Source organism: Solea solea, chromosome 6 (assembly GCF_958295425.1).
Source record: "Solea solea chromosome 6, fSolSol10.1, whole genome shotgun sequence".
NCBI classification, from domain to species: Eukaryota; Metazoa; Chordata; class Actinopteri; order Pleuronectiformes; family Soleidae; genus Solea; species Solea solea.
Genome location: NC_081139.1, coordinates 738265 through 765856, shown reverse-complemented (window position 1 = coordinate 765856; position 27592 = coordinate 738265). Strand labels below are relative to the sequence as shown.

General features: G+C 40.8%; 2 protein-coding genes across 4 annotated transcripts in view; one reads left to right on the top strand and one right to left on the bottom strand.

Moving 5' to 3' along the window:
• Nucleotides 1-339: 339 nt before the first annotated feature.
• si:dkey-43k4.5 (potassium voltage-gated channel subfamily S member 2) lies at nucleotides 340-9577 on the top strand. The gene is made up of 10 exons (XM_058632904.1): nucleotides 340-426; nucleotides 2982-3158; nucleotides 3870-4003; nucleotides 5211-5375; nucleotides 5447-5618; nucleotides 6596-6679; nucleotides 6797-6958; nucleotides 7684-7767; nucleotides 8350-8442; nucleotides 8591-9577. The coding sequence occupies exons 2-10, from the start codon at nucleotides 2988-2990 to the stop codon at nucleotides 9026-9028; spliced, it is 1503 nt and encodes a 500-aa protein (XP_058488887.1). The 5' UTR covers nucleotides 340-426; nucleotides 2982-2987; the 3' UTR covers nucleotides 9029-9577.
• A 1769-nt stretch (nucleotides 9578-11346) lies between these two features.
• The window catches only part of LOC131460757 (serine/threonine-protein kinase 4-like), a 36710-nt gene continuing 20464 nt past the window's right edge, over nucleotides 11347-27592 (bottom strand). The window contains exons 10-12 of one of the 3 annotated variants that reach the window (XM_058631534.1): nucleotides 24935-25086; nucleotides 16757-16960; nucleotides 11347-11455 (exon numbers count right to left, since the gene is read on the bottom strand). In XM_058631534.1, coding sequence (XP_058487517.1) covers nucleotides 16802-16960; nucleotides 24935-25086 — 311 coding nt within the window. In that variant the 3' untranslated portion in view covers nucleotides 11347-11455; nucleotides 16757-16801. Of the gene's footprint in view, nucleotides 11456-12026; nucleotides 16961-24934; nucleotides 25087-27592 lie in introns of those variants that run through there. The other 2 variants (XM_058631533.1, XM_058631532.1) reach the window with 2 other exon arrangements.

Genomic DNA, 27592 nt, shown 5'->3' with positions numbered 1-27592 from the left:
GTCGCCCCCCCACCACCACACACACACAGTATTTTGAAAAAGTGATTGTTGGTCACGTGGTCTGGCGAGCTCAATAGACTTCTGAAGGTATGTCTCTGCGGTCACGTGGGTACACGTTCGACCCTGTTCCGGAATGTGACGGAAAAAGCCGAAGGTTTTCTCTGACGCGAAACAAACGGAGGAGAGGAAACACGCGAGTCCAGTGCTGACACAGAGGGACAGACAGAGGACAGAAAGACTCAAAGACTTTCATGATTTTAGATAAAAAAAAAAGAGAAGAAGAAGAAAGGACGCGTGTGTCCCCGCCCCCCGTTTTTATTTCATTGTTTTCATCTGTGAAACTTGAGTTAGAATCATGGGATGAACGTGATTCTGCTGCCGGTGAAGATGATGATGAAGATGATGATGATGTGACAAAACTCGCACGTGAGTATCAATAATATATCAATAAAAACCTGGTTATCAATAGACGTTAAACCAGTATTCACCATGAAAGTGACTCACAATAAGACTTAATGTTTCATCCGGATTTTTTTTTATTTATTTATTTATTTATTTATTTATTTATTTATTTATTTATTTAATAATCCGCACCAGACGATTTTTACTCATTTGTGTAGATTTTCAAATGCTGCCAAAGTCTCTTAAACTTTATTTATGTTTTTAAATCAACAGTTTAGTTAACAGAGTTTCATCCATGTTTTTAACACTTAGTTTATACATTATTTTTTATTTAGTGCATTCATTTAAAATGCAGACTGGAGACACGGAGCATTAGTCATGTTCGATAAATCACTTTTAATGAAATCAGAGTTATAATGCAGTTTCTTGACATTTTCATGAATGATATATGAACTTTAATGTACAACATGTAATATTCTTCATGTAAATGATTTAATATCTTTATATTTGATATCATATACTGTACATAACTGATTCTAGTCTGTTTTTACTCATTCCTCAATTCATCTCTGATTTTATTATAAATACTGTAATTTACTCGATTTGTCACAGTATTTTCATAAATACTGAATTTGAACAGATTTTACACTTCACAGTATTTAAATAAATCCTGGACTTTACACTCATTTGATGTATTTCATTATGGAAAAAAACTATAATATACTATAAATTATTATTTTACCGTTGCTCCGCCTCCTTGTGCTGAATTATAGATCAACTTTATTTGTGTTATGTGCAGAAACAGCAGCAGCAGATCCCTCAGGTCCCAGTATGGCTCCTTTACAGGGGGGGGGCGGAGCAAAGTGTCTCTGCTTTTACTCTTCAATCTGTTATTTATGTTATTTATGTTATTTACTATTTACTTCTCTGGCTGTGTTTCATCCTGAAAGCACTTGTCTGTAATCTTCTTCCTGTTGCTGCAACATATTATAGTAATATATATATATATATATATATATATATATATATATCTTTAAGTATGTGAAATCGGCTCATTTAGCGACATATATATATATATATATATATATCACTTACATTTGTCGTACAAACACGATCAAAGTCACTGCTGCACACACTGGTGCTCTCAGTGGATCACCATGTAAATGTCCTGATTCATCGCACAAACAAACTCTCACACAAATATACCGACACGTGTAGACATGCAACTGGGTCATGTGACCGGGTCATGTGACCACAGATGAGTGCGCTGAAACCTGATTACAGAGCAGCAGCAGCATCAGCAGCAGCAGCAGCAGCAGGAGATGGGTGAAGTCAGGCCGCTGTGCTTAAAACAACATTAAGTCCACATTAGCTTCACACCTGTCTGCCCATTTCCTGCAGTCAGACACTATATATAACATCATTACAGGCACAGTTTACCCGAACCCAGGCACTTAGTGGTCCCTCCTCTGTCCTGTCATGTGATCATATTTACGGCTTCACTCGCGTCGAAAGATGCCTCATAAATTGCCCTCGAAACAAGGCTGGCAGCAGGGAAACAAGGGCAAACTGGTTTCAGACACTTAACCAATAAGTCTGCTTGAGTCTATTCAATGTGAAGAATATGTTTGTTTCTTCACCGGGGGGGGGGGGGGGGGGGGTTTGACTGGAAACTTGGTCACTCTCCCACACCAAAGTCCATAGAGAAAATCAGTGAGACACAGGAGCTGGAGTGGAACAACAATTCCTGTGAGCTGTGATGTTAAATCGTTGATTTTCTTTATGGACTTTGGTGCAGGAGAGTGAGCGTTTACAAACTTCTTTATAAAGTCACTCAAACTTCTGTTTGTGTGGTTCTTAGAGCAGCGTTGACTATGTGTCAGCACATTACACTTCAATCAAAACCCTGAATTATCCCTTTAACGTTGAATTAAAAAAAAAAAAAACAGAGATAATTAGGAATAATCAGAAATGTGAGTTACAATTATGAATAAACAGAAAATGTTTAAAGCAGATGTGGACGATCTGGATTTCAGTTAATTTGGAGAAGTTTCTGGATTCACATGAAGAAGAAAGAACTTTCTTATCAAACCTTGTCCACACAGAAACACACATTTCCCTAAACAATCTGTTTTCTTATCTGTAGAACACCAAAGTAACATTCTTGTTGTTTACATGAAAACAAAAGGGTTTGGGGGTCTGTTTTCAAAACAAGCGTTTCAAAATGCTTCCATGTGGACACAAAGCCGAGCTCGTTTTCATATGTACGGCCCTTTAGTTTACAACAAAAAAGATACCCGAACTATCCCCTTAACGTGAGTAACTTCCACAGAATGTTTTTAATTTGTTTTGAATTGAAAACATCGTCATTTTCATCACAGCTTGAAAACAATGAACTTCATGACTGAAAACAAATAAAGATTCAAGATGCAAAAATCTTTATCATCAAACATTTCATGACAATGCAACATCATTACCGGGAATTCAATTCCCAGTGAAAAATCAGCTCCGCATCATGAATAGATAATACAAACAAAGACAGTGTTCCACTCACATTTGTCGTGTCTCTGCCGACCCAGGTAACCATGGTGACGGAGAGCGTGCCCAGCTGGTTCCACCGGGACTCCGACGAGGGTCTGGTCCACGTGAACGTCGGAGGTCTGAAGAGGAGCCTCTGCTCCAGCACGCTGAAGAAATTCCCCGACACCAGACTGGGAAAACTGCTGGCATGTGACTCAGAGGAAGACATCCTGCAGGTGAGAGGGGGCGGAGTTAAAGGGACGGTTCAGGTATATGAGGTACTGACACACAGTGAGTGCGCCCCCTGTGCCGACAACGTGCAGGTACTGGCAGGCTCGCTCTGAGTGACAACATGGGAACAACAGGATAACCCAATACAATCTAAATTAAACTTTGTAAACCACTCACTATCCCACACCAAAGTCCAGAGAGAAAATCAGTGATTTTAACATCACACACACACACACACACAGGAGTTGTTGATCCACTGCTGAATCCATCACTAAGTTCAAATGTCTTATTTTGTGACTTCAGTGTTTGAAATCCTTCTTTCAGGTTTACATCAGTGACTCAAACTGACCACACGAGGCAGCAGTAGACCAGTAGCTAAAATCACTGATTTTCTTTAAGGACTTTGGTGTGGGAGAGTGAGCAGTTCATAAACTTCAGAAACCAGAGATGAACCAGCAAAAACACTCAACCTCACATAGATTTACATGGCTTCTGTTCAGTGGAGACATTTTCCGCTGACAGCCATGTTTTCACCGAGTGTGTAAGCACCTCATACAACCACATTTAAAATACATGAACTTTACCTTTAAAGCATATTTTGACAGATGACTGACAGATTGTTATGTTTCCATCTCAGCAACCATAGACCATTTACAGTCCTCTTCCTCCTGAAAAGATTTATCATTTATTAATCATTCTCCTCCTCCCTCCTGCAGGTGTGCGATGACTACGACGTGCAACAGAAGGAGTTTTATTTTGACAGGAATCCCGGCCTCTTCCCGTACGTCCTCCACTTTTACCAGACGGGGAAACTCCACATCATGGAGGAGCTGTGCGTCTTCTCCTTCAGGTCAAACTGTCGTTGATCGTCAAACTGTCGTTGATCGTCGAACTGTCGTTGATCGTCAAACTGTCGTTGATCGTCAAACTGTCGTTGATCGTCGAACTGTCATTGATCGTCTAACTGTCGCTGATCGTCAAACTGTCGCTGATCGTCAAACTGTCGTTGATCGCCAAACTGTCGTTGATCGTCAAACTGTCGTTGATCGTCGAACTGTCATTGATCGTCTAACTGTCGCTGATCGTCAAACTGTCGCTGATCGTCAAACTGTCGTTGATCGTCGAACTGTCATTGATCGTCTAACTGTCGCTGATCGTCAAACTGTCGCTGATCCTCAAACTGTCGCTGATCGCCAAACTGTCGTTGATCGTCAAACTGTCGTTGATCGTCGAACTGTCATTGATCGTCTAACTGTCGCTGATCGTCAAACTGTCGCTGATCGCCAAACTGTCGTTGATCGTCAAACTGTCGTTGATCGTCGAACTGTCGTTGATCGTCAAACTATCGTTGATCGTCAAACTATCGTTGATCGTTGAACTTTCGTTGATCGCCGAACTGTCGTTGATCGACGAACTGTCTTTGATTGTTGAACTGCCGTTGATCGTCGAACTGTCGTTGATCGTCGAACTGTCGTTGATCGTCGAACTGTCGTTGATCGACGAACTGTCTTTGATTGTTGAACTGCCGTTGATCGTCGAACTGCCGTTGATCGTCTAACTGTCGTTGATCGTCGAACTGTCGTTGAACTGTCGCTGATTGTTGAACTGTCGTTGATCATTGAACTGTCGTTGATCGTCGAACTATCGTTGATCGTCGAACTGCCGTTGATCGTCGAACTGTCGTTTATTGTTGAACTGTCGTTGATTGTTGGACTGTCGTCAAACTGACATCAAACTGTCGTTGATCGTCAAACTGTCGTTGATTGTTGAACTGTCGTTGATCGTTGAACTGTTGTTGATCGTTGAATTGTCGTTGATCGTTGAATTGTCGTTGATTGTTGGACTGTCGCTGATCGTCGAACTGTCGTTGATTGTTGGACTGTTGTCAAACTGACATCAAACTGTCGTTGATCGTCGAACTGTCGTTGATCGTTGAACTGTCGTTGATTGTTGGACTGTCGTTGATCGTCGAACTGTCGCTGATCGTCGAACTGTCGTTGATTGTTGGACTGTCGTCAAACTGACATCAAACTGTCGTTGACCTGTTGTCTCCACAGTCAGGAGATCGAGTATTGGGGCATCAATGAGTTCTTCCTCGACAGCTGCTGCAGTTACCGTTTCCATGACCGCAAGCTGGAGAGCAGCCGCCATCGCAGCTGGGACGACGAGAGCGACGCCAGCAGCATCGACACATCTGTGGACGAGATCTCTGACTTGAACAGGTGGAACACTGGAGCGCCGGCGTCTCTTTGCGAGTCTGCTCCTAACTTGTCTTAACTGTCTTCCTCCTCAGAGACATGCAGCACTTCCAGAGGGTATGTTGTGGGAACATCAGGAGGTGTTTGTGGCTGACGCTGGAGAATCCCGGTTACTCCATCCCCAGCAAGCTGTTCAGTCTGCTCTCCATCGCTGTGGTGATCACGTCCATCGCCATCATGTGCATCCACAGCATCCCGGAATATCAGGTCTGTACGACTGGACAGTCAAGACAGAACCAAACTAAAATAAAACAGGAAGTTCATGACCTCTTCTCAGAGTCAAATCTCAATACGTGTTTTGTGAAATATCACATTCCCTGACATTTTGATTAGTTTTCTGAAATGTTGTTGTGAGTTTCCTGACCTAAAAAGTCTTGTTTTGCAAAATGTCGCAGTTCGCCGGAAATGTTGCTTTGTTTTGTGTTTGCTTGTTGTTTTTTTCCTGTATGTGGATTTTTGCTAACACAAACAATGAGTTGGGTTCTCTAAAAAGTTCTTGCTTTTTCAGAAGGATTGTGTTATATGAAATGTTGGTTTCCAAAAGAGTTTTTGACATTAAGATAAGATAAGATAATCCTTCATTGTCCCACATGGGGAACATTGGCAGTGTTAAAGCAGCCAACACTCACAAACAGGTAGAAATTTATAAAATTAAATACTATTAAATATTTGCAAGAAACATAAACAATATGACAATAGCTTTGATATTAACAGTTTATATCAGTAAAACAGTACTCTCAGCATGCAGGGCCACCGTACTGGCAGTCATGACATCATGTTTGTTGTCTCTGTAACCATGGAAACTAAAATAGAATAGAATAGAATAGAATAGAATAGAATAGAATAGAATAGAATAGAATAGAAATACTTTATTCATCCCCAAGGGGAAATTGTTTTAACATAGCAGCAATACAAACAAATATTATAAACATAAAATTGAATTTAAACATAAAATGTAAAATGTGCAACAGTGGGGAAAAAAAAAATAGTGCAATAGTAAAGGAATGGCATAAAGGAGTGCAATGGCATACCGTATGTCACGAAGAGAAATGTGCATAGTGCAAATGAGCATTTTTCTGGTTATTGTAAGGTAAACTGTTAACAGCTAATGCTATGTATTTAAAGTTGTATGCAGTGGTTTAATTTGAAAATAAAGTCAAATATTTCATCTCGTTCACTCTCAGACGTTTGACTCTGACGGGAAGCTGATCGAGGACCCGACCATGCAGACCGTGGAGGTTTTCTGCAGCTGCTGGTTCACCTTCGAGGTGAGGACACAAACTGAAAGACTAAAACAGTCTCTTTACAGTTTCTTTATGTGTGTAAGTATTTATTATTCTTTTTGTCTGTGTGTGTGTGTGTGTGTGTGTGTGTGTGTGTGTGAGGTGGTGACGCGGCTGCTCCTCGCTCCAAACAGGAGGAAGTTCTTCCGTCATCCTCTGAACATCATCGACATCGCGTCCGTGGTTCCAATCTACGTCACGCTGATCTTTGACGTGGTGCTGGGCTCCGAGTCTGAACTGGGAGACCTGGGTCGACTCATACAGGTCAGCTGACTTTAGCAACTCGATGACGTGATGTTCGCTCGTCATCAGCGTAGAGAACAAACAACTTTTTTTGAGTTTAAACTCTGATTTTCAAATCTGACTTGATTTTAAAAACGTGGTAGACCACAGACACAAGCAACTTTGTGACACGTTTTTAATCCTGACAAAGCACAGATTAGACGATACGACACAGGACCACACACGAAACGCTCTCAGGGAGGAGATTCCATGGGTTTGGGATCTCACAGAAACTCACAGTGTAAGAATATAAACACTGTCTATAAAACTGTCCAATGACGTTAGAATGGCGTCTGTTAATCCCCTCACTCTACAGGATAATCTGTATGAATCAGACTAAAATCAGAAGTCGGAAGGACCAGATTGGGACCGAAATCTGGCCAATTATCCTCTAGTGTGGGGCGGGGCCTAAGAGAGTGTTTTGATTGGCAAACGCTAATAGTTGCTGCTATGAAAATCCAACATTTCTCAACGTGCAGTAAATCAGAGGAGGTTTTACATTTTATACAAACACATTTTAAGAAGTGGAAAACATGGTGAAACTTCACGGTGAGAAAATCAGCAGCGACTGAAGCAACAGCAGCTTCTTCTGCACATTTCTCTGTGAACGACACTTTACTCCAACATAGTTTTGAGATACATGATCTTTGTTATGATTAAACTTAAACATTGTAAAGTTTGATTTAAACCTGGACTTTTGTCCTCAGGTTTTCAGACTGATGAGGATCTTCAGAGTTCTGAAACTGGCCCGACACTCGACTGGACTGAGGTCACTGGGAGCGACGCTGCGAGTGAGTCCACACACACAGAGTCTGAGTTCCCTGACTTCAGACCATACCAACGTGTCTTCACCTTAAAATGTCAGAATTTACATGATAGGAATTTGATTTTTGTCCCCTTAAGGAAGACAAGTCCCCATGATGTGACTGTGAAAACACATTTAGGTCCCCACAACATGGGTAATACCTGAAACACACACACATCCACACTAGTTTACACAGGTTCTGTTTCCATGAGGACAACTGGTCCTGACAAGGTCAGTGTTTCTGACAGGAAAGAGGTCATTAATGATTTTAAAATGTGGCCTTTGGTCAGTTTTTAGAAAGAAAGAAAGAAAGAAAGACTTTGGACGTGAGAGTGTGTGTGTGTGTGTGTGTGTGTGTGCGTGTGCAGTCCCATGTGTAACAGTGTCAGTGTATCACTTACATCAGCAGAGAGTCAGTGTGTAGTACAGCAGCTCATGTTCCACTCTCATCTATCGTAACAGAATTCACCTGTGTGTATTCTACATATATAAACCATTACCTGAAATATTTATGGTTTCCTCTCCCGTGTCTCTAACGAGGTCTCCTTCCTCCATCTTGTCTCTGCAGCACAGTTACCGTGAGGTGGGCATCCTGCTGCTGTACCTGGCCGTCGGAGTGTCTGTCTTCTCTGGTATCGCTTACACTGCAGAGTATGAAGAGGTGAAATATCAATATTCAGCTAGGTTTATTTATGTAGTCAGCGATGACTTCACTGCTGCTGACGCAGTCACTGTTACTGAAGAAAAACATTAAAACAAGCATTAAGACAAGTTTAAGTAGCGCTCTCTGTCTCTGTGTCTTGTTCCAGGACGTGGGTCTGGACAACATCCCCGCCTGCTGGTGGTGGGGCACCGTCAGCATGACCACTGTCGGCTACGGGGACGTGGTGCCCGTCACGGTGGCGGGGAAGCTGGCGGCCAGCGGCTGCATTCTCAGCGGCACACTGGTGGTGGCGCTGCCCATCACCATCATCTTCAACAAGTTCTCTCACTTCTACAGACGACAGAAAGCTCTGGAGGCGTCGGTGAGGAACAACAACCACAGGGAGACGAGGATGAGCTGCGAGGTGGACGAAGAGGACGAAGAGGAGGAGGAAGTATCAGATGAGGACAGCTGCTGCCTGGACGGGGATGATGATGCAGATTATGAGGATGATGGTGGGGTCATCAATTACAGCTACGTGGAGTATCCGTCACACACGTCAGTGAAGAAGAAGTTAGTGAAGAAGGAGCCGCGTCACCAGTGAGACTGTGTTCACACTGGAAGGTATAATCTGCTCAGACTGGCAAATCTGTTCACACTGGAAGGTATAATCTGCTCAGACTGGCAAATCTGTTCACACTGGAAGATTTAATCTGTTCAGATTGACAAATCTGTGTTCATACAGGAAGACATAATCTGCTCAGATTTGAAAATCTGTTCACTTTGGAAGACATAATCTGCTCAAACTGACAAGTCTGTGTTCACACTGGAAGATATAATCTGCTCAGACTGAGAAGTCTGCGTTCATACTGGAAAATATAATCTGCTGAAACTGGCAAATCTGTGTTTACACTGGAAGACTTAATCTGCTCCGTCTGATAAAGGCTCTTTTCACATTGGAAGATTGAACTGTTAAGACTAATCAAGAGTGCGTTCACACTGGAAGATATAATCTGCTCAGACTGAATGTGACAGATTCTCGTGTCGCTCTGTGATCGGTCTCTGTTGGACTCAAACCTGGAGGAATATAAAGTCGCTGCTTCTCAAACATTAACGTTACACTTGACTCTGAGTTGAGTGCAGCTCTTTCTTTCTGTCGTTTGCTTCCTTTGGCGCGTGCATGTCACTTTGTTCAGACCATGTGAAACTGAGCTGCTGTGAAGTAACATGCATGCTAATGAACTGAAATAAACTGAATAAAAACAAAGATAAAAGTGTGAAAATAAAGTCAGTCTTTGCCATGATCGACACTCTTCATGTTCTCTTTAAACTTCTTTGGTCACATCTTTAAAATTGTTTTTTATGTTGAGGATGCTGCAGCTTCTGAAGGACGAACAGGAAAAACTAAATGATGAAAAGTGAAAACATGAGCCAGTGAAACATGAACTGGTTTGTTTTTATGTCTGAGTGAAATGTCGACATCCTTTTTCGCTCTGTTTCCTGGAGAATTAATCAAACATGTCAAACTGTCATTTCATATCACTGATGATACTCACACACATACACAGTCCACACTTCAACTATTTTCAAACGTATTTCCACAGTTTTCTGTCTTGAAAACTGATGATTCTAAAACTTACCCTCAGATTTATTTTCTGCATTTGAAGCACTGCTGAAATTTGGAATCCTATGCTTGAACCTGAAGTACAAACTAAGATAAAGCCTAAGGTAGAACCCTCTGGTAGAACCTATAGTAGACCCTAAGTTAAAGCCTAAGGTAGAACCCCCTGGTAGAACCTATAGTAGACCCTAAGTTAAAACCTATGCCAGACCCTAAGGACGAACCTCTGGTAGCTGTCCTAGAACATAAGACAGTACCAATGCTAGACCCTAAGGAGAAAACCTATTCTAGACCCTTAGAACCTATGCAAAGCCCTAAGGTAGAACCTATGCTAGGAAATAATATACTGTAGTACCTACGGTAGAGCCAAAGGATAAACCTATAGTAGAGCTCAAGCTAGAATCTATGGTAAAATCAAGGTACACACTATGGTAGAGCCTATCCTAGAAGATGAGATGGTACCAATGCTAGAGCCTACAGTAGAACCTATGCCAGAACATCAGATGGTACCAATGCTAGAGCCTGCAGTAGAACCTATGCCAGAACATCAGATGGTACCAATGCTAGAGCCTGCAATAGAACCTATGCCAGAACATCAGATGGTACCAGTGCTAGAGCCTGCAGTAGAACCTATGCCAGAACATCAGATGGTACCAGTGCTAGAGCCTGCAGTAGAACCTATGCCAGAACATCAGATGGTACCAATGCTAGGGCCTGCAGTAGAACCTATGCTAGACCATAATAAAGTAGCTATGCTAGACCCTAAGGTAGAACCTGTTAGTCTTTAGTTCACATTTAAAGTACCAGGAGTTAAGTTTGTTAATTAAAAACATGGTGGTCTAAAATGGCCATAAACCTTAAGTCCTGTTTCAGTCAGACTAATGTAAACATACATTATGACTTCAATTCATTTGAACAGACTAAACAGTGTTATCACTAACATTAACCTAACCACAATTTAAATCTTGACCAGTTACTCAGAAACTAGGTTGTGCCTCATTAGGACTAGATTTTGGTCTCCATGGGGACTAGTGGTCCTGACTAGGCCAGTGTTTATGACAGAAAACCCACAGTCACTCTGTATTTGGGTGGACAGAAACATCATGTGACCCTCAGTGAAGGAGACAGATCAGATTCATGGTCAGTGGATTAAAAATTAATTCCTTCTATTTTGGCCGACACAACTGTGGACACGGAGAAAAAAAAACAAGAACACGAGGAAGAGGAAGAGGAAGAGGAGCCGAGTCTGGAAAAAAGAAAACGTTTCTGTGTGTGTGTGTGTGTGTGTGTGCGTGTGTGATGGATGTGCCGGGACAGGAGGAGGCTTTTAGAAAACCTCAGTGAGCTCTGTGGTCGAGTCCTGAAGTCAAACCTGATGACCGTCGTCAGTGAAGTGGCTCGAGAACAAGACTCTAGGAGAGATAGAAAGAAGTTTTTACTTACAACTTTTTCTCGCCGTTAAAGTTTTTGCCGCTTTGGTAACCACTCATTCTCCTGCACCAAAGCCCATAGAGAAAACCAGTGATTTTAACATCCAGTGCTCACTCCATCAGAGTTAAACGTGTTATTTTGTGACTTCAGTGTTTCAAATCTCCATTCAGATTTACCTCAGTGACACAAACTGACCACACGAGGCAGCAGTAGACCAGCAGCTCCTGTGTTCCAGCAAGCTAAAATCACTGTTTTTTTCTATGGACTTTGGTGAGGGAGCGATTTACAAACTTAAGTTTCCGGATGAAAAAATACTGCTAATGCAGAGATAAAGCAGCACACATATTTTTAAGATATCGTAGACGTACGAAGGCTTAGATTTTGTTCAGTTGAGATTGGACAGTTCAAAATACACCTGGACGGAGACAAAACAAGGAATCAAGGCAGGAATCTTCTTACTGTGAGGTGCCAGTGTTTACCATCATAATTCATCCTGTAAATGGTGGAATTAAGTGTGAAACTGGGGGGAAAAAAAACACACACAAAAGCCTTAAAAGTTTCCTTAGTTTTTTCTTTATTAGCCGAGCAAACAAAAGAGAATCAAACACACGACCATCAGAGACGTGAAACATAAATGTGACTCACTGCATCCTTTAAGGCAAGTCCTCACACAACCAAGAACAGGAAAATCAATGTTTTTTAAAAAGAGGAAGACGGTGAAAAACAACGACTCCTCGTTCACCTGCGACTCATTTAAACATCAGATCAGATCCAGCAGAAATAAGTCAAAGGTTTTGTTTGTTTTTGTTCAGTTTCACCTCAGTTTAAACCAACTGCTGAAGGCAAACTGTGAAATTAAACAGTGTTAGTAACACATGAGAAACAAGTCCAAGGCTTGTGAGTGATTGATCGAGTATTAATCGACGACTAATCGATTACTCTGGTTTTTCTGTGATTTTCCAGCTTCTTTTATTTATCTTTTGCTTATTTTCTGGTTTCTTTGCTCCAAATGACAAAGAAATCATTAAAAGTGTGAATGTGGACAAAACGAGACATTGGAGAACATCATCTTCTGACATTTTATGGATGGATTAGTGGTTAGTTGTTGTTTGTACACAGTGGCGACTGCTTGTTGTGGTCGTTGACGTTGATTTAAGACCTGCAGGTGAGGGACGGCTTGGACAATTCCCGTTTCATTTAAATTCACTGTGATGTTTCAGCATCTTAAAAAGATCCAGTTTTAACCAAAACCAAAGCGATTGTGACAGAATGATGGACAAACTGTCATGTGACGTTATTTCATGGCTCGTGCAGCTTCTTATTAGGGATGAGCTGACATGATATCGGTCCGATATCGGTCCAAATCACTAGACTGGATATCAGACAGATAAAAATGTGGCAGAAGATGTTTTTTTCCACTTTACGGGAGAAGAACATTTGTTACACAGTTGGAGAATTACGTCTTTGAAACCGCTTCGTAGTTTAAAAGATCAACAATGACTGTAATGGATGGATATCTGTATTGGCAGATACTTGAGTTTGTGATATCAGTCACAAAAAAGCAGTATCGTGCCATCTCTTCTTATCATGTAAATGTGAGCTCAATTTCTCCCCAAGTCTGAAAAGTTTCTTTCCCAAACCTCAAAAAGATCACGTCTTGTTTTGTCCCCAAACCAAAATCAAGCAGTTTTTAAATATTTCTTTACAATATGAAACCAAAGAAACCAGAACATATTCACATTTAGGAAGTTGGAAGCTCAAGAGAACGTGTTTTAATTATTAAAAAACACACACAAATCAATAATTGATTCATCTCAGCAGCCCCTTTAAAGTTAGCAAAAAAATCAAACTACAGTGGCATTAAAAAAAACTCTGTGTTCTCCAGTGATTCCGACTCATGACGAGCACCAAACGGCTCGAGTGTCAAACTAAATAACAATCAGGCTTTTTTCTGCGTTTAGATCACGTGTCGACGCAGTCCGTGACGCAGAAACACACACGTGTAACACAACGAGAGAGAAATGAGTCTAAATTAATCTACAGCATTTTATCTGCATGGATTTTAAAGGGATGATTCAGGATTTTATTTAAGTGAGGTTGTCTGAGGTAGAGGAAAGTGGCCGTGTTTGGGGACAAGAGATCAAACTCATTCTAACTTAATCAAACTTCTTTGTCAACTTAAGTCTATGATATCTTAAGAATAAGCTCATTGCTTTATTTCACTGGTTTCACAGACTTTTCCCACAGGAAACTGAACTTTGTTTTTGTTCTGTCACTGCACACAAGGAGCTGCTGGTCTACGGCGGCCTCCATTAGTAAATCTGTGTTAATGAGGTAAATCTGAAAAAAGGTTTTCAAACACTGAAGTCACAAAATAACATTAATGAGTTCACTGACGGAGGTCATGACATAAACTGATGGTGTGGGAGAGCGAGGTGGTTTACGAAGTCACACAAACGTCAGTTTCATGTTGGAAAAGTTAAATAAAGCAGTGAACATGCAGGGTTATCAAGAATTCATAGACTTAAAATGATAAAATCAGTTTCACTTGTCCCCAGTGTCAGACATGTTTTCACCGACCTCGCGCCGGCGACTTCTCAGCACGTGGAGCAAACGCAGCTACATCAAAAATCCTGAACTCTCCCTTTATCTATAATAATCCATCTGATGTTATTATTATAATTATTATCATCATTATTGATATCCCAGTGAAATTCATCACAATATACAAAAAGAGCCCAGAGTTGCTCATATATATATATATATACACATACATATATATATACTGTATATATATATGTATATGTGTACACACAGACATGACTTTTAATGTGAAGGAGCTCCAGATTATCTACAGTAATCACTCGTCACTATTTGACAGCCCTGAGGAGTTGAATGACCTGAGACGTTTCCTCCCGACTCCCACTGCGTGTGGTCAGGACTAATCTTTTCTCCAGGCTCGCTGTGTAACCACTAAACCTTTGGTAGAAAAATAAATCTGTGTCATCTTCTGTGCTTTCTGGATGAGAGTGGAGATGATATGTCTGGAGCGTCCGAGCGGCTCCGAAAGAGGAATGTTAGAAGTAAAGTTGGATCACGACTGAGCCGACGTCAGCTGAAAGAAAACAATGGCTGAAGCCATGGAGTAAAAAGCTTTGTTGAATCTGTTCCATAAACCTGTCAAACCAGGTCTTTGTTCAGCTCATTGGAAGAAAAACAAGTCGGACAGTGGAGTAAGAACAACATCAAACACAAAGAGTTTCCCGATGATTAAACTGCATCTTGAGATAAAAAAAACAACACACATCTGAATGTAATGAATGAATGAATGACCTCTGACCCGGAGGAACAAAAGCAGCACCAACCTGCCAGCGATCCTCACCGTGAGGGTGTGGTACCAGTTCCTCATTGGTTAGTACCCAAGTATCGAAAATCATCTGGATAAATAGTACCGCAAGCTATATTTATGTTTTATTTGTTCAAACTTCTGTGAAGAACGCAAAGTTCACTAATCTGATTCTGATTCCTTTACAGCTCAAGTTCACGTAACATGATTTCAGAGTTGAGGAATTGTGTCAGAGCAGTAATACGAGGAAAAGAAGGAATGAGGCTAAATTAAGCTTGACTTCATGTCTACAGGTTCAACCGCTGAATTATTGTCATGGAGTAACAAACAAGTCATGAATTCATGTTACCGACTGGGCGGTTGGACCGAGGTGAGACCAGGTTTAACGCTTCTGTTAGCGTCCTGTCGCCGCCATACTATTACCATCACTCGTAGACTGTTTGTGATATCTCGAAAATACTAAAACTCCTGGAAAGCAGAGAAATAGAGTCATTACGGTAGACCCTCTGAACGACCGCCCAATCACAGACAAAGATTCACCGGTGCGTCACATCTTCTCAGTACTTTGATACCTAAACGGTTGAATAACTGTCAGATATGGAAAGTGAAAGTTATCTTAGAGAAAGGAAGCAGAAGAACTCACAGCCATAAAATCCAAATAAATCCAGACGGCCTCATTTTCATGACACGGTTCATTGTGCGTTCCAGTTGTAGTCGGACGTTGGAATTGTACAGTGGTGACTAAACGTTAGTGACGATGCGTCAGCAGTTAAAACACTCTGCTACTTTTACTCTTTCTTTTCACATTAATTCGGTTGTTCACATGCTACTGTTCAAATGTTTATGAGTTAACATTGTTGCTATGCCGCTGAGAGTGTAAAAGTGTTGGTATTTGTAACAATGGCTAACAACGGTTAGCCTGACATACTGTATGTTTGAGTGCTCCAGTGTAAAAAAGAATGCAGCATTATTTAACTTTTACTGTGAAACAATTCTTTGCTTTAAGGTTTTGTGATAATGACAGCAGGCTTGATATTGCAATTTTAGTTTCTGAAGTTTGGCTGCACAGTGAAGAAGAATGTTTTATGTAAAAAAAAAAAAACAGCTATAAAATGGATAGAAAAGGTAGACATGTACTAGATTTATAAAAAAGTTTTATAAACTCAGGAATAGGGCTTGTAACCAGAGGGTTGCCGATTTGAATCCCCACCAGGTCAAGGGCTGTGGTACCCCTGAGCAAGGCACCCAATCCCCATGTGCTAATTGTTAAGTGGACACTCTAAATTGTCCCAAGCCCAGATATATGGGAGGGTTGTGTCAGAAAAGGGCATCCCACGTAGAAAATCTTGACCAAATCAAATCAAATGTGGATAATCCACTGTAGCGACCCCTAAAGAAGGAGAAGCCAAAAGAAAAAAAAAACTTGAACACAAACCTGGTGAAAGTAAAACATGCACAGCAGAATTCCTGGGGTCATTCTTCACACTGACAAACACTGAATTGTGACATAAAAGCACAGTCGTGTGCAGAAACAAACAAATGATTCAATAAATTCAACTGTTTACCCCACAAACCTTTCAAGAGAAGAAAACAAGAAAGAAAACAAAAACTGAGAGGAAGTTAGTGAAGCGTACCTCTAAACTCAACAGTCGGCAGGTAAATGTACCACAAGAGTACAGAGAGAAAGTAGATTAAGAGATTAAGAGGAGTGGAGAGAAACTGATGAATGCAGATCAGCTGACGATATCAAAAAGACGTTCTCCAATGTCGTCTCAGAAAAGGATCGACGGCTTCACTAAAAATCTGTCAGAAAAGAACGTCGGACGTCTTCTCAGTTTCCATTATCTAGACATCACAGCCACCCGTATCGTCTCTCGGACCAGTTTAGAGGCGACTGAAACGTCAGCGCCGCCTTCGAGTGTCAATTCACAAACCTGCTGCGTTGCACAGGTGCTGGTGCGAGGAGCTCGGTGGGCTCCTCAGAAGTTCTGCTGCTGCCGTTTCTTGGCCTCGATGGCGTCCATGATGGGCTGCCTCTTGGCCTGGTAGCGCTGACGGATCTCCTCAATCTCCTGCTCCATCTGAGGGTCCAGGGAGGCGAGTCTCAGCCGCAGCTCCTCCACCGACCACGTGCTGACCTACACAGACACACATGAGGCATCATGTTATTGTTTTTATAGGGTACCTTGCTCAGGGGTAACCCTAGCCCTTTGACCTGGTGGCAACCCTCCAGTTATAAGCCAAGTTCCCTTTCCACTTGGCCATGGGCTGCCCCAAATGTAAGTGCTGATATTATGGCACATTTCCACCGGCTCTAATTAGGTCGCATCTCCACTACAAAAAAAGTACCTACTTAACATGGGCGGAGTCATCACTGCACGGCTGAGTGAAACTGCGGTGACTGTTTTATACGCGACACACACACACAAGTGACTAGTGACTTTACACAAGACTTCTGCAATTGTTGGAGATTAACACACGTTTTTAGGATTGTTCAGTATTTTTAACTGATCTACAGTTCGGCACTGTTCGACTTGATTTCTGTCCACACGTCTCCAGAGTACAGACTCCTACTCCACAGACTACAGCGGCAACGGCCTGTGATGCCGCTCGCGATCAGCGGCGCTGACCCACAATACACCACTCCACTTAAAAAGACTCCTGTTAAATATAGAGGTTTCCCTGGTAGTTGTTGGAGATTAACCCACGTTTTAAGGACAGTTAAGTAGTTTTAAGTGATCTACAGTTCGGCACTGTTCGACTTGATTTCTGTCCACACGTCTCCAGAGTACAGACTCCTACTCCACAGACTACAGCGGCAGCAGTCTGTGATGCCGCTCCCGATCAGCGGCGCTGTCCCTAAATACACCACTCCACTTAAAAAGACTCCTGTTAAATATAGAGGTTTCCCTGGTAGTTGTTGGAGATTAACCCACGTTTTAAGGACAGTTAAGTAGTTTTAAGTGATCTACAGTTCAGTGCTGTTCGGCTTGATTTGTGTGTGGGATGTCTCTTCCTCTGACGGGACTCTGGCCAGTCAGCGGCCGGCAGTCTGACCAATCATTGCATAGTACCTACTACTAAGCACGCTTGGAACCTCGCCGGAGCAGGTACTAAGAATAGTACCTAGTACCAGGGTACTATGCTAGTGGAAACGCTACTTAAACCGTGGCATGGCGAGGCGAGTAGAGCCGGTGGAAATGCGCCATTAGAGAACTGTCTGAAGCTTACGAATACAGAAAATACTACTTGTGTTCAAAGACAAAAAAAATTTCAACTCCTACAATTCTCTGTAATTGCGACTTCATTAAAGTGCTTTAGAAGTAGAGATGGCACAATGCTACTTTTCGTGTCCAAATCGACTGATACCAATAACAGTCCGATTTTTTGACCATTTAAACGAAACAGAGACATAATTCTCCAACTGTGGAACAAATATTCTTCTCCCACAAAGAAATAAACAGCTCACAACATGACTCAGCTATAGCCGTGTTTCCATCGAGTGGAACCGTACTGTAAGGTACACATTTTTTCCATTAGGAATAGTACCAAAAAATTCAGCCGTTTCCATTCTGTTGGCACCCTTCCCTTGGGGTACTAGAGTAACCCCAACTTTCATGGGTTCTAAAATGAAGGTAACTTCCACCCAAGTAGTTACCTGGCCGAAGTGGAGTTTAAAGCGGGATAACGGTGGAGAAAGCTACGTTAAGAGCTCTATCCACGTTCAGTACTTAATGCACTTTGTTCTCTATGTAGTCTGCAATATATTGGTTATCACAGAATCGTTGTATCGTGATATTATTGGTATCGTGGACCGTGTATCACTTATCCTATCGTGAGATACCCTGTGATACCCACCCCTAGTGAAACATGTGATACACAGAATTTTGTGTTTTACATTTTTATCTTAGGTCTTAAGAGTCAGTGTAACTTCAGAACAGGGGCAGTAATCAACAGGAAGTGACCTCAGTGCTGCATATGAAGGTGCAAATCCTTGCGTACTAATAATGACTTCATTTCTGTGTGCACAGATAATCTCATGACTTGAAATCAATCAGCACCGAGTCCATTAAGGACACTTAAGAAAATCTTTAACCACCTAAAAATACTTCACGCATGAACGGCGCGAACTAAGGTGTCTGAAAAGTGAATCTATTTCAGACACTTTCAAATGCTGCAGAGATTGACATTTAGTCTCTCTCTCTGAGTTTCATAGGGACCTGGCTCCTGCTGCAGCTTCTCCCTGGGGGGGGTTTACCCCCCTCTTGCCTTTTACCAGCAGCCCTTCCCTCCCGGGCTATTTATTACCCACAATCAATGGAGCTAAAATAACACTGGCGTCCTGGACCAGTGGACAGAGAACGGACAAAGGTCCTCCAACAGGACGACACCGGGGTCAAAGTAGCCTCCAATCATTTTTTAAACCCCACAACTGTAGGTTTAATCTATGATAGTGTATTAATGAAAATAGTTAGTTTCAATGACGTGAACCTGGATCAGAGCTACGAGTAATAATTATCTGGAATGATTGATCCTCTTGATCCTCTCCAAAACTAAACATAGAAACTTTTTGCTTAGAAATATACATACATTTTGTGTTTACTGCATCATCATTAGATTTTGTTGGACAGCAATTGACGTTTCGTGTTTTGTTAAATTTCAAGTCAATCGTTAAAAATGAATGAATTGATCATCAAATGAAAATGTGTTGTTCTCCAAAAGTCCAAATTTGATTCTGCTTCAGCTCGTTTGTTTGCTTTGAAGATGTTCCCACAGTTTGTGACTGACATTAGACATAATCTAAAAATATTAGTTGCAATTGCAAACATGTTTTACTCAATTTAACATGACCTACCTGAACTTTATTTCCCTTAAAAAAATAAATACAACCCTGAACAATGATAAAGGATGCTGTTTTTTTTTTAAAATGTGGTTTTCGTTCAGGTTTTGTTTTCTTTGAAGAGGTTTTCTCAGATTGTGACTTTTCCTTAACTATCCTGACATTTATATGTCAAATAATCAAAGTATTAAGCCCCTTTTCCACCTATGGTCCCAGCTCACCAACCTTGGCACGTCATGGTTCACTCTGATCAATCAGTGGTCAGCAGTCTGACGACGTCACACCTAGTACCTACTCAGTGCGCTTGGAACCTCGCCAGAGCAGGTACTAGAAAAAGTACCTGGTAGCAGGTACTATCACTAGTGGGAACGCAACTCACCTGTGTTGTGGCGAGGTGAGGCGAGCCGGTGGAAACACGCCAATACACTCAACATAAAAAACCAAACAGAAATGACGTTGTCAACACTGTTGTTGTTAAAACACACAGTAATAAGAAATAGAATATTACTAATAGAAATAGGTATACATTTCTACTACAGGTAACTGTTTCCAGTCGACTGTAGCAGCTGCAGGATTTTGTCTGACGAGTACTTGAACAGAAAAAAACAAAAACACTTTACATTAAACATTTAGCATCGGAGCTAACGGCTGACAAAGAGTCTGCTCTCATGCTCGCTCAGTCTTCCACAAACACACGAGCTGATCTAAAAGAAAACACAAGTGTGAAACTCAAAAACAAAACTGAAATGAACGACGTGAAAGAGCTCAGAGTGGTTGTAAAAAGAGAGAGAGGAGGTATATTGATTGTGGCGGTATATTGATTTTCCTCAGATTATGACTCTATTAGCTGAAAAATGCAAGAAAGTGATTTGAAAAATCTACTTTCACTTCATAAAATACTTATATATTAATTTCCTGTATCCAAGAGACTGTACTTAATCAAACTGTCTGGATCACAGTATGGTCATTGTCATCACTTCCTTTTAGGGCTGCAATAATCAGGGCTCTAAATCACGATACAACAATTCTGTGATAATCAATATTTTGCGAGACAATACATCACAAGGTCCAACTGTAGAAAACAAAACGTTAACGTGAAAAGTTAAAAGTGCAGGATTTCTATTTATTCACAACATAGAGATCTCGTAATGTACTGTAGCTTTCTCCACCATCACCCCGCTGTAAACGCCCTCTTCCTCCGCCAGGTAACTTCCACCCAAGTTTAACCTCATTCATTTGAGCAGTGCCGCCAACAGGAGACATGAAGTAGTGACTCCCGGCGAGTGAAACTGGCTAGTCTCTTTAGAATATATCAATATATATATTGATATACTATATCAATATGAAATAGTCTGTAGGACTGGATCTACAAACGTACTCAGTGCTCCCTCTGTATGGACAATAGAACTGACAACATGTGGCTCATGGAAAGCACAGTAACCAGGTTTGACCATAAGGGCTTAACCTTCTGAGATCATGTGTAAGATAAGGCCTACTGGAGATGAGAGAGAGGGAGGATGAAAGGACACAGGACACAGGAGACACAGAATAAAACCAACAGAGGGGAAGAATATAAATATAGAAAAGAGGAGAAGGTGGAGTGGAGCCAATGAAGGGGATTGGTTGCTCAACTTGCCCTCATTAATAATGAAGGTTAGTGGTTTGTACCACCACGTGTTCAAAGACGCACGGTCAAAGCCCATCAATGAATGAAAGAAAAAGACACTAAATATCAGCGTTTGTCCAGCGATCGTGATCTGACTTTTCTTTTTTTTTACCTTGATAACAAAGCTAAACAACATACCACTTTAACAGAGACTATATAAACTACTGCTTCATTTGTCTATAACGTGTCAATAAACAGGGACCAAAAGATTGGAAATATAACTTGCTTGTTGTACGCATTTGTTGATACAACATATCTACAGCAAAATGTTGTCCTTGTAAATCCAGTTACTTGGACAAGACCATAAGTTGATTGCGATGAATCTTCATTATCCTGATAATCGTAAATAATAAGCATGGAAAAACTTGGCTGCCACCATACACTTCTGTCATATTTGTTTCACAGTGTTTGTGTGTGTAAAGTACCACATGGACTGTTGTTGTCAATAGATATTGCTAAAACAAATGACTAACAATGGCCATCCATGACTTCTCGACTGGAAAGCGGTGAACTCGTGGGTCACGTCGCTCACGGTTCCGACTTCTGATGGGAATGGAACGCAGTATAAACTATAATAACACCAACATCAGGCCTGCCCACGTTTGAAACACAACATTATTTAAATGCAATTTTAAATGTAAAAGACACAGCACCCTCAACACCTTTGCTGCCAACTTTATTATTTTATGATTTCTTGTGGTGACACTAATCACAACAAAGGTAAAAGATGATTAATGGAGCTTTAGCAAAGGAAATGTCTAAAATTAAAATATTTAACAGAGGAGTCTGGTGTATTTAGCGAAGCCGGCGATCGCGAGTGGAATCACAATCCGTTCAGTGACTGTGTCTGACGGAAAAAAGCTGCGATGAGCTTCCTGTCCCAGAAAACTACATTAACAAACACCTGGCAGCAGAATACAAAAATAGCAGAGTAGACAGATCTAAAATTAAACACGGTCGTCAGGACGGCGTCAACAAATAAGATGCCTCAAAGTATTAAAGACCCTGAAGAAATTAGCTTTTTATCCTCACATTTGCAAGTATAATGGAACAATAAATCCTCCTGAGTGAGATTCATGTCTCACCGTCTGAAACTTTTAATGGTGCAAATAAAAATGCACAGTTTTTCACTTCCACTGTTGATGAGATGTGACAAAATCCGACTTTCTTTGCGCAGGTACTGTCTCCATGTCCAGAGACATGTGGACAACAGAAGATATAAAACTCAGATGATGCACTTTTCTCAATTTGATTATTGATTATTTGACACATCCCTTAAGGCCAAGACAAGTTTAAGTGATTAGAATTACATTATGTGTTTACTGTACATTTTGTATTTAATGAAATTGTAACAATCAATCACTTCAGATGTTTGACACTTTGACGTTGCAAAGACTGAGTCCTTGTTTACTGCTGTGCATTGGCTCAAACTGTTTTTTTTTTGTTTTTCTAAAGGTGAACTATTTCTTAGTTCACCTTTAGAAAAACAAAAAATGTACGATCATTAGGACTGCAACATTTTTTTTCAATTACTAAATTAATCAGCAACTATTCTGCTAATAATTTAGCAGAATAGTTCTGCGACTTCCGCTTCTTAAATATTAATAATTTCTTATTTATTTCCTCCTCCATAACCGTGATTAATAATTTTTTAAAGGACATAACTGTAAAACAGTGTTTAATTGTCCTGTGTGTAAAAATATTATTTTAAATTAAGTGTGTTTGTAGCGGTGATAAAAATTCAGAGGTTACATCTTGTTAGCTGCTCCCGTTAGCTCATGTGCTCGAGTTTAGAATATTTGAGTAATCGAGGAATAAATAATACCATGAAATATTCAAAAAGCATTTTTGCTAGAAATGCCAAGGTATTGTTTTCTTTATTAATGATGCAAATAAAAATAAAATTTTTAATAATTTCTACATCATTATTCTCATTTTCATTGGAAAAACATATTTAAAATGATTACTGTGTGATCTTTGTGCAGATTTGTGAGAAACAAAGATGTTCTCTTTCTTTCGTCTGTAGAATAAGATGTGTGTAGATCAAGACAATAATTAATCTAAAATTATATTTTGGCACATATTTTGGCTTTGACAAATATTGCACCTCCTGCGATTTGAATATCGCAGTAGGCCGTGTTGCAATTTCAATAAAATGTCGATTAATTGTTTAGCCATACACAGCGATGGAGTGTAGATGGTAATGTGCAATGTGTGATACAACACATCTGCTACATGTAGTTGTCACAGTGATAAAAGGGACACCTATTGAAAACAACACGTGTGTGTGTGTATTTTCTGCTCTGAATGTATTAAAGATTGTGGGAAACATGAGTGAAAGTCAGGGTCAGCCGGTGGTCACCTGTCACTGTCTGTTAATGTCACATCTTCAAATGAACACTGACACAGATCTGAATCGCGGTAGATGTGTGTCACACACACACACAATTAGACAACAACTAAACACTATTTCCTAACACAGAAATGAACATTTCACAGTGTTTTACCACCACAATAATGATGATGATTCTGCACTTATTTTTTTTTAAATAATCACCACCATCAGCACCTTCTGAACATCTACAGCATGAACAGGCAGTGCTGTGGGCTTGTGAGAGAAACCACCTCACATTTAAAAAGGTCACATATTTAATATTTAATTCCAGCAGCAGCCATTTGTCCTGCTTAAATGTCCTGGAGCGAGACCAACGGCCTCGGCTTTCTAACTCACTGCTGCTGCCGGGAAACGTAAAAGGCACTCAGAGCATTTCTCACCTCGATTTATAACAACAATACAGAGTGGAATTTACTCATGAAAGAAAAGGCTTTAGATAAGGGGTTCTTAAATGTTTTAGGAGGCTGTTCCTGAATTCCTCCACACATGAGAGGTTTCTACAGAGAAGGACCCGGAGATCCAGTCCAACACACCTGAGGAAGTTTTGACCTGGAATTGTTATTTTGAAGTGATAACATTCAACCAATCTATATTATCTGGCTTTACATCAAGCTTGGTTCTTAAACTGGGCTAATCTACTTGACATGGGGCTTTAAGTAGAGCTGGGCAATAAAAATAAAATCTCAGGTTTTCTCATACCAAACAAGTTTAACTTTTATTTTGTTTTTATTTTCCCTTGTGTGAGTTGAACAAAACTTCCCCTTCGGGTTAAAGTGCCACAAAAAAGCAATCCTTCTACTGGCTTTAAACAATATCTTATCTGAAAGACCAGAGCCCAACGGGAGCATCAGCAGTGGAAGTTAAAGAGAAGACCAATTTTCATGAAAAACTAATTAGAAACAAATGCTAATTATTTGATAAATTTGTTAAAATAGAGTGAGAAACAATGGACTTTCCAGTGTCATGGTTTAGTCTGAGTATGATACACAACAACAAAATGTTTGTGTCCTTCTGAGTCTGGTAATGTCAGACTGCTTATGCTTCGGTCAACCAGCTAATGTTAGTTTGGCAACTTCAGCAGTGAGAGGTCAACAGAAAAGAGAGCTGTGGTCACATTAATTGCTTCTTACCATCTCTGTGATCTGTCATGGAGGTTTATACAGCTTCATTATGTTAGTTAATGGCTTCAATATGTATTCCTTGTGACTCACCACTTCAAGGTCTCCTTCACAGGGCAGTTTGCGGTTGTCTGCTTTGTTGTCTCCTCTTCCACCTCCATCATTACGGCCATTGGCCTCCTTCTCTTTCTGCTCAAAGTACTCGAGGAAGGACGGCTTCGCCGGCTGCATCGTCTCGTCTCTCCCTGTAAAACACAGCACCAACGTTTACTTCAAGACAGAAGTGGCACGGGGATGTAAACTCACCCAAGCTGAAATCACATAAGCTGCTTTTACACCTGAATATGTGGACACAAATGTTCTAAAGAGTCTTTGCTGAGATTCTCCTGCCAGCTCCCAACACCCTTTTGGCAGGATAGCAGTGCTGTTCACATCCATAGATGTGTTTTAATACTGACAATATCAGGGAATGTGCTGCAGTGTTAGAGAATGTCATTTGTAATGTGAACTTGGACAGAATCATAATTGAACGGCACACCGTTACCAAGGTGTTCAAAAACATACAAACAACCAAAGCAACAGGCCCAGTCTGCTTTTCTTTTAAAAACCTTTGCAGAAGAACTGTCGCCAGCCTGGCATAAACTATTCCAGCTCTCTATAGACACATACACAGTTCCAAAACTCTGAAAAACATCTATTATTATTCCAGTACCAAAAAAGGCATGTCCCCAAGAGAACAATGACTATCGGCCGGTGGCTATTACCTCTAATGTTTTTAAAACAATGGAGAAGCTTATGATAGAGAAACAAAAAAATCGCACAACACGTGATATCAACAATAATGCACCTCACTCTGAAGCACCTTGATTTTGGTTCTGCTTTTAAACTAATCCAGCCAGATATCATGCTTAGGAAACTAGTTCAGCTAAATGTAAATTCCTTGTTAATCAGGTGGTATCACTCCTTCTTGTCAAAGAGGCCACAGCAGGTGAAGTTTAACTCCGCCCTGTCAGATCCAGCAGTGTGCAGTACTGGCGCCCCCCAGGGGTGTGTCAGTTCACCTTTTTTGTTTACATTGTGTCCTTCTCAGTTTGCTTTCTAAAGAAAGCAATATAAGTGTCCACCAATCTGCAGTGGATAAGTTTATCAATTGGTGCGATTCACACCAACTTCATATTAACACAAGCAAAACTGTGGAAATGCTGACAAATAAAGATACTTTGAACTAATGATTGTTATATAAGAGCAGCTGAATGCTGGTGCGATAAACTGTATGTTATACATTCAATTTACGTATGATCCGATTAGTCCTCAAATCAAAAAAATAGTTGGTGATTAGTCGACTATCAAAATAGTGGTTTGTGGCAGCCCTAGTAAGCTATGAACACGTTTCACCCAGACAGCGTCTCTCTGTGTTTGTCAAAAATGCCAAATGTACAGACATATTCTTGAGTTCCTGTCTGAAAACAACTATATTCTCTTATATAACAAAGACACACAGTAGCACTGAAGCGAAGCCAAACTAACACACCATCCCCCCTGCTGCTTTCCTCACAGGAGGATGCAGGCTTGGCTGAACTCTTGGGCTGGATGAGTTTAGGATCTCTGTACGAGGCAATAAATTGATCTCTGTGATTAAACATGAGGCTTAACGTCTAGAAAATCAATCAACCAACAGCCAATCCAGTGCCCTCAGTGAATTCCCGATTAACTGTTCAATCAGTTTAAGAGCTGGTTTGGCAGAAAAGAACGTCCTCTCAAAGTTTGCGAGATCAATAACACACACCCTGTTAATAATAACAGTGGCACATTTTTAATACTTTAAAGTTCTCCTTGACAGGCTGTCAGTTGATTTTATAAAATTTATAAGGAGCGCTTGATTGGATTAACAGAGGGATTTCAACTCCAGGAACACTAGTTTGACCAGCATGTGTCCGTCTGTAACGGAAATAGCATCGGTACATGCACTGCCTGGCCAAAAATAAAGTTCTTAACTAAGCAAAAGGGTAAGGGGTTGCTGCGGTTGGTCAGGTCTAGGTTCAGCAACATTATGTGACCAAAGAATGAGGTCAGCTGACTACCTGAATATAATGAATGACCAGATTATTCCATCAATGCATTTTTCTCTTCCCTGATGACATGGGCATATTCCAAGATGACAATGCCAGGATTCATCAGGCTCAAATTGTGAAAGAGTGGTTCAGGGAGCATGAGACATGATTTTCACACATGGATTGGCCACCACAGAGTCCAGACCTTAACCCCATTGAGAATCTTTGGATGTGCTGGAGAAGGCTTTGCTCAGTGGCCCGACTCTCCCATCATCAATACAAGATCTTGGTGAAAAATGAATGCAACACTGGACGGAAATAAATCAGTGACATTGCAGTAGCTTATGGAAACAATGCCACAGTGAATGAATGAGTAATCAAAGCTAAAGGCGGTCCAACCATGTGACCCTTTTTTTAAGGTGGCGACTTTTTTTTTGGCCATGCAGTGTATATCAACAAGCAAATCACAATAACGGGCTGCTATGTGTTTCTAGACTTCATTTGCAAAAATCTGCATGGGACTGAAACAGAAAAGGTATTGTGTACATATCTACAATGCTGTCAATCAAAAAGTTTCCTCCTTTGAGACAGTTCCTCCAGTCATCATCATGCATCAGCCCAGCATTCGCTTCCACAGCACCGACTCCCAGAGACACTGATCTTCCCTGATCATATCTTTTACCACATTTGTTCAATCACC

Coding starts and splice junctions, on each gene's coding strand:
- si:dkey-43k4.5 (XM_058632904.1), top strand. CDS start 2,988: ATGGTGACGGAGAGCGTGCCCAGCTGGTTCCACCGGGACTCCGACGAG. Junction 6,680..6,796: donor GCTGCTGGTTCACCTTCGAG/GTGAGGACACAA, acceptor TGTGTGTGTGAG/GTGGTGACGCGGCTGCTCCT. Junction 6,959..7,683: donor ACCTGGGTCGACTCATACAG/GTCAGCTGACTT, acceptor TTTTGTCCTCAG/GTTTTCAGACTGATGAGGAT.